At 41.2% G+C, this 7,959-nt stretch overlaps 1 protein-coding gene across 1 annotated transcript; it reads left to right on the top strand.

Annotated features, from left to right (window-relative positions):
• Positions 1 to 1,755: 1,755 nt before the first annotated feature.
• Positions 1,756 to 7,403, top strand: kiaa0040 (KIAA0040 ortholog). Its single transcript, XM_079284704.1, has 2 exons — positions 1,756 to 1,904; positions 5,480 to 7,403. Exon 2 carries the CDS (start codon positions 6,049 to 6,051, stop codon positions 6,361 to 6,363), a length of 315 nt encoding a protein of 104 aa, XP_079140830.1. The 5' UTR covers positions 1,756 to 1,904; positions 5,480 to 6,048; the 3' UTR covers positions 6,364 to 7,403.
• Positions 7,404 to 7,959: the final 556 nt, after the last annotated feature.

Genomic DNA, 7,959 nt, shown 5'->3' with positions numbered 1-7,959 from the left:
CATAATTGCATGATCAGTGATCCAGTGTGAGCTCACTGGGTCTTTCCTGCAATTAGTTCAGCTACAGACCAGAGTTAGATAAAGGGGTATATTGTTTAAGCCTTGCCTCATAGGTGAGCACCTCCAAGAATATGGTTTCTATGAACCGTGGGGAGGCCCATTGTATCACAGGGAAGTATGTATTGAGAGTAAGGTTTCCATGGAGAAAATGGGACACATATGAGGGTAACTGCAGGTCATTTGAACATAAGGTATACTTACAGGAAAGGGAAAGTATAATAGGGTCCTTATAATGTAAGAACAAAATCAGACCGCAAAAGGCACATCGTTGCATAAGATCCAACAGCTTTTTCAGATTACTGCTCACATCTTCTCACAGTTGAAAAGATCAAATCTAAGTCTAAAGGTCGAATCCAACTCAATGGAACGACGGCAAACTGTGAATTTCTTGACTTGCAAAATGATCTTTTGAATTGACAAACATCATATGTGTAGTTCATGACACAAACAAAGATTTGCCATTGACTACTGTACATATTTTTTCCAAAAATAAAGTGGCATGGGGGACTTCGCTTCCCTAGGCCTCCACTGAAGCCATTCAGTGAACGATATCGCTCGTCTCAACATGGCCGTTACCGTGGCTTGCTAGCTTGCTAAGTTAACTTGGCTGCGTTACACGCACAAATGTAACGTTACGTGTGTTTCATCAAGCGATTCTTTTTATCAGTCAGGAAAGGAAAGAACCAACAACATCTACTGTTTGTGCGAGTACATCCAAACACACAGGCATCGTAGCTTCGTAGAAAAATAAATAATTTGGAGACTGAAACTGTAAAAGAAACATGAGAGAAAGAAACAGTTTTACTGAAATGAAACATTAAAGTGAAATTTGGAGTATAGTTATGTGAGCTGATTATATGCAGGCCCACATTACCACTATTTGAGTGACTGTATGTTCACATGCACACATTCTACAGTGTTGGAGTCAGTGCGCTTTCACGTCCCCCTTTCAGGACAGGAGAATGAATAGACTGCTTTTTAATGACAGCAGAGCACTTATTTATTTCTTTTCTTACTTGAATAAAAAAAAATCCTCTTTTGGTTGACTGAACTGAAAGGGCAATGAATGACCACAAGGCAGAGTAACTGTGTGTGGTATGCAGTCCACATGACCTCACTCTTTCATATCTCAATTACATCTGGCTCTTACACCTGGTGGTACTCAAAACACACACGCACACACACACACACACACACACACACACACACACACACACACACACACACACTCTTTAACGGCTTTCGTTTCTTCTTTTTTATCCCTGTTCTGGGACTCTGAGATGGGTGGAGTGGTTGTTGCTGTAATTTTGTGTTATTTGGTGCAGCCTTGCCTGCAACTTAGGTTGTTGTTGCAGGGTTTTCAGATCAGTGCACCCGTAGAGGAGCCTTTCTTTTAATATCTTAACATGGGGAGTTTGTTCGGAGACACATTTAATAAAGGCTTCTTATGATTTTCACATTCAGTTTACCCGAATATCCCTCGCTGTCTGACATCATTCAGCGCTTGTGTGAGTAAAGTAAAGCAACCACAAGAACCCAGTTTCCCATGCAGGAAACACATAAGCAAAGACAGAGGGCCCATTCTTACACAAAGTGGGCAGGGTGCAGTGACGTTGCGACCAAAACACACACTCACTCACAGAGAGAGGAGGAGGAGGAGGAGGGGAAACAACGGCAGAGAGGGAAACAGGAACAGAAAGTGAAGACTTGTCAAGATGTCTGGGTGAGAGGGACCAGAAAAGAGCAGAATCCAGATGTCAAAACAGAAACAACAGAAGTTTGAGCAGCTGACTGGAATAGACAGGAGGGGCAAGCTGACCTGCCACTGCACACGTACCTGTGGGGTAAGTTGTCTCTTTCAAAGAGATCTTGAGTTCCGGCAACTTGAAATACTTTGAGACTGTTATTATGAGTGGTTTCTATAAGCTGTTGATGCTTTTTGTTGTTTGACTCGTGGAAAAACAGAGGTAAAAATGCTGCTGCTGTGGCAGGCTCCTGTTGAAGACGTGTTGTTTTGGCAGTGGTTCGATTTGACAGGATGTTTGACAGGTTCCAAAGATAAACTGATGTATTTATTCCTGCCTTTGAGTGCAGCGGAGTGTCACTATAAGATCCTCGTCTTATTTTCTTGACTTTTTAAAATGAACCATTTGATTAACATTTCATTTCATAAAATGGAAACATTTGTCCTTTGTTATAATCTACAGTCGCTCCATCAATCACTCACTCCCCATGGGTCTTTTTTTGGCTCAAACATTTACCGATGCTGGTTTTTAGTTTCGTCCTCCTGCTTATTGCTGTAAGAATGTCCTCAACTTTGCTCATTTCACTGAGTCAGGAGTGAGTTGACACAAGTCTGAACAGTAATGGGCTCGCACACATGCTCTTGCTCACTGTGGAGAACTGACTATCAGCAGGCCTGTAGCTACTCGAGCGAAACAGCTGCACTTAGTGATCCAAGACAGCTCATGTTTTTCTGCAAAAGAACAAACAAACGAGTATGGCCTTTACAGTTTGCTTGGTGGCTGACTCAAGTCAAACTGAAAGCGTCCATGTGTCTGTATTAATACTGACTGGTGAGGGATATCTGCTCTGACCGTGAGCTCGGGGCGAGTCATTAAAGATTTCTGCCTTGCCTTCTGTCACAACTTCGTCTTTTAGGTCGCACATGTTCCTTAATAACTGAGTGCAATCATAACATTTTTTTTCTCAGCCCCTTCCTGGCTTTGTGTGCCCCAGAAGTGGCCTTTTCCTGTATATGAATGGCTCCAGGAGAGCACAATGACATGGGAAAGTGAAGTACCCGGGCGGAATCTTAGAATGGCATTTCATTGACATAATATGAAGCAGGGGAATATCTAGATCCAGTGGACTCATTTAAAAATGTGTTTAGAGTCCATTTTTTTCTACAAACATGGCGATTTTCTCTTCGTGAAGTACCTCTTCTGTACCTTAAACCGCTAAACCACAAACTAACCTCAGCTCAGATATGCACCATTTGCATGGTGAACACCCTCTGTTCCTGTCACACTTCTCAAAATGGCCTGCTGAGAAAGAACTGCTCAGTGTTTAACTACCCGAGCTGGAAAATGTTCTATTTTAATACAGTAAATTGCTAAATATTTCCTGCCTTTGTATGTGAGCTCATAGAAAAGAAAAAATAATATAACTAAGTCATTTAAGATCGGGTTTTTTTCTTTTTCTCTGCCGGTTAGTGTGAACACTGAAGATGGTTTTAGACTCATCTCACATGAATCATTCTTTCTGGCCGATGCTACACTTATCATAACACTTGGTGACTTATCCATTCCATTCAATGACTTCACCCCCGATACCCTCTTCGTCACTTTTTAAATAGCTCGATCACACCTTCTGTGCTGCTCCCGGCCATTGTCTCTCTGCTGCGGACTTGTTGTTTGGTGACCTTTGGCTTGTCGTGTTGACAGTGTTTCTTATAATGTGTACACAAAGGTTCCTCTGCTCGGTCGAGCTCATCACAACAAGATGTACCGACAGCAAAGGAAATGACCAAGAATAATGTGGCAGTGACATCGTGGCTCACAACGAGTTTCCATCCAAATGTAGCGCAATTAAAAGAAAATGAATGATTTCCCATCAAACACTGTTATGCCCATTATTATAAGTATGAGCATTGACGAAGATGATGGTTCACTCATATCTGATTTGTCTTTATTTTGAGTTTTTAAAATGTATTTGTTTGAAAAATAGGTTTTCTTCAAACCTTCGTCACTCATCACATTTGTTTTCCGGTTGTGAGCAGTTCAATCAAAGAGTAACGAGTACGTTGATGTAGACTGTTCTCACATGAGGATATCGAGGAGATTCTTTCAGCTGCAGAGCTCCAGAAACACATTCGACAACTTTTGCATCATTTCCTGTTCCTATGAAACAATAAGCATGTTGGTTTCTTGTATACTAACAAAACAATACACGACAAAGTGCAGCACAGCATGTAGTATGGAACTACGACACAGTTAATGTTTTATTTAAACTTTTATTTGAAAGTACTTGTAGTGGCCTAAAGGGAACATGATCATGTAATCCACCAAAAAAAAAAAAAGAAGAAGAAATTGTGGAAAATCTGAAAGACGTGAACAGAATTTTGTGTAGCACTGATATACGTTTCTTATCCTCTTCATCATCTTATGGCCTCTCAGGTTTGTTTTGGACCGCTTGGTTGGGAATCACATGATGTAAGGATTAAAAAAAGATGAAATGGCTTTCACCTGAAATTCAAAAACAAAGAGCAAAGAGCTCAGCGATGCTTGGTATAAAATGCACAGCTGTGCATGTGCAATCATTTTTTTTACTTTAATGTAAAATTAAGTAAACAAATTTAACCAACTATAGTAGCAAGCGCAGCTTCAAACATGATGATTTTATTTTAGATCCGTGAAAAACTCTCAATCTGACGTTTCAGGGCTCTTGCTACTTAGACAGCTCAGCTTCCTGTTGAGCAAATGAACAGAAGGGAAGTGAGCAGGCTGTCTGCTGGTAAACCAATTTCACATGAGATGCAACGCACGGCGACAGCCACGCGAAATCCATTTGCTCTCCACTTGCAGGTGCATCTTCCGCTCTCTCTCTCTCTCTCTCTCTCTCTCGCTCTCTCTCTCTCGCTCTCTCTCGCTCTCTCTCTCGCTCTCTCTCTCCACCTATGAAGCAGCCAAAATGTGAGATGAAAATCTTTTCTCCCTCCTGCATCTAGAATACAAAGAAGCTCTGTAGCCGAGAGCTATAGAGGATCTCGGGGACATACTTGAGTCAAGTATGAGTATTTTTCTCCGAGTAGTCTCGGAGAAAAAGGGAACAATATTACTTTTCTTTAGCGGACCTACTTCACCACTTGAAGCACAGCCCTGCGTTTTATTCTCCAGGAGAGCGCTATTAGGACGAGACTTAATCCGAGGCCAGAAGAAAATGTTACATTCAGACATCTATGAAAACGTAAGCCAGACCCCATCTATCTCCTCCAATGGGAGCCATTAGCCGGGTATATTCAGATGAATCTCCTGCAGCGGGTCTCTCTCCAGCATACCTCTCTCCCTCCTCTCTTTTTTTCTGACACTCTCCGTCTCAGCGGGACTCTTAGAAAGATTGGTTACCTCTATCTGGGTCTGTCCTTCCCTCAGACACAATCTACCTCTCCCCCTCCTCTCCTTCTCTTTGTCTTTTTCTCAGTGGGATTTTTCGAGAGATCTGCCCTGAATCCTGAATTACTCCTCTGCAGTATTAATGAAGGGAAAGCTGAAAATCTGAAGCTGACACTGACATGTGGGGGACGTTTAAGGCAGAGACCGATGGATTGGAGGCAGGGAGAGGAGAGAGGGAGGAAGGGCCGTCTTTTGGAAGCCAAATTTCTGTCCATGTTCACTTTTCTCTTTCTTTTGTTCCACAGACGCACAGAAATTGAACCACATCTCGACAAAATTAAACTGAAGGCAAAAGGGCAAGAGGACAAGAGACGACTCCAGAAGACAAAGAGAAAGAAATGCCAAGCAGCGTTAAGAAACTTGGCTAAAGTGAGGATTTGGCCTTTTTTCCATCAAGATCATCACAACTGGGCGATTTCAAAGAAAATCTAGTCATAAACAAATGTGCTCTTGGTCTTTTGGATCTGTTTAAAGAATGCGTTGGCTTTGTAACCTTCTCAGAGGGCACTTGAGAAGAGACATACATGAAGTCACCCTGCATGCTTCCAGTGTTTCCATTTAACATAAACACCAGCCTGAGCACGTACACAAGCCTCATCAGACAGTGCTGTAAAGGAAACAGAAGCACATGAAAGTGATATGTCAGGTCACTAAAAATATCTGACGTGACAGACGATGGGTCGGTGGATGTTTTGAGGTTCACCAGATGTATATCCTGCTGCCTAATATGCACATTTATTGACTTACAAACTTCACAAGACCCTAAAGGATTTATTTCAACTTTACAACCGGCAGACATACTCAATTAAAAGCCATGGATGGGAGAACAGAGAGCATCCAGGATTTTTTCAACCAAGTTTGGAGCTTTGCCACAGACAAACACAACCAGGGGGTGTATAACACCGTCTGCCTGGTGGTCCTCTTGGCTCTTCCCCTGTTGGTCCTCCTCACCACTTTGGTGGTGTGCTGCCACTGCTGCTGCTGTCGCCATGCCAACTGCTGCTGCAAAGACGCCATGGCAACCACAAGGTCAGAAATGAAGAAGAAAAAGAATTCGGATGAAGACTTGTGGATCTCTGTCAAGGCGGGGCCGATGACGCCGGACAGGGTCGCCCTGAACATGGTGTAGGAATCCTTTTTTTATTTTTTACTTTGAGATTTCTGATCCCGGGTCAGTTGGTGCAGTGGTGCAATGAGGGAGCGTCTGTGGAAACAGTGTACAGTTTCTTGTCATCATGTATTCATAATGCTGTGTGTGGAGAATGTTTACAACATTTTGTATGCGCTTTTAAGTGTGTGGTACATAAAGGAAGAAATATGCAGAGGCATAAACATACCTGCAAGTGTGTGTATGTGTGTGTGTGTCTGTGTGTGAGTGGGTTAGAGAGAGAGTGTGTGTGAGAGAGAAGTACAGTGTTATTGAGAGCACTTTGTTTAGAGCTCCCATGTGAAATTCAGTGCGACTGCATTTAGGAGAGAGAGACAATTTATGGTCTGCCTGCCTGGCGTTCAGATGGCTGTAATGCTAAAAAATTTTTGAAGAAAACTACAACTTTGATTTATTTCCGCCTTCCTTACTTCATACTTAATATGTGTAGGCCACATGAGAGACAGTTCTACTTTGGATTGTTGAATGTCACAGCATTCAGGTCAAGTGAGCTTTAAATGCACAATGTAAGGAAAAACACCAAAAAGCATAACATAATATTGAAATCTGTTATCCTTTCAAATTCGATTGGAAGATATTATAATGCACTGATTAATACTAAACAATAACCATATCAAAAAAGAAAAAACTAAATACAGACAGACTCCTGCAACGAGTCCTTCTGCTGCATCTGGTGCTATATCAAGTCAGTCATGTTTTCTGGGCCTGTATCTGTGTATGTTTGGGATTTAAGTGAAATACAAAAATTGAGAGTGAAAGCTACAAATGTTTAAAAATGCTCTTAAGAGATCTGTATCTTCCCTGTGTGTTTGTCAGCGTGGTCTTAAATGTTCTGATGCACATTTCCTATTATTTCATCACTGTATATGAAAAAATATGATTGTTGTTGAGTTGTTCATTTCACATGTTAATTGCTAGAGATGTTTAGGATTAAAATGACCATATCATATCACAGAGTGAAATGCAGATTTGTTTTTTTAAACAAAGAATGAGCAACACGACAGATGCTTTGTCTTTTATTTTATTTTTTTATTATTATTATTTTTAAATCTTAAATGAGTGTTTTTAAGCGTAATTCTTTGATGTTTGCCCAACATTGGTCCATGTTTGTTTAGATCAATGTTTTTACATTCAGCATTTAATTACATTCATTTGAGAAAAACTAATGATTCAAAGTATTCAAAGCTGTTTCTGAACTTAGTCAACGTATATTCAAAATATTCAGAGAAGAGAAACCCTAAAATAATCAAATGATTTGGGCTTCAAGTGGATTGTGCCTGAAGGCTCATATGTTTTCGAAGTGTATGACATCTCAAAGCCCAATTAAGCAGAAGCGTCTCAGAAGTATCATCATGTCCAGGCATCAGCTTACCTTACACAGACACTAAGTTGATCTTCTTGCTCAAGTGCTGCTGGGAAAACAGGCCCCAACTCATTTCATTGCTGCTCAGACACATACATTCCCATGTGGAAATCTGGGGTTTGTCTCTTCTGCTTGATGTTCACAGAGTGAAACAGTATTTGTTGAGCTTAATTCGAAAGCGTGCCCTGCAAAAT

The sequence above is a fragment of the Melanostigma gelatinosum genome (genome assembly GCF_949748355.1).
Source record: "Melanostigma gelatinosum genome assembly, chromosome: 15".
Lineage (NCBI taxonomy): Eukaryota > Metazoa > Chordata > Actinopteri > Perciformes > Zoarcidae > Melanostigma > Melanostigma gelatinosum.
The sequence above is the reverse complement of the archived record's forward strand: the minus strand, read 5'-3'. Positions and strand labels throughout refer to the sequence as shown.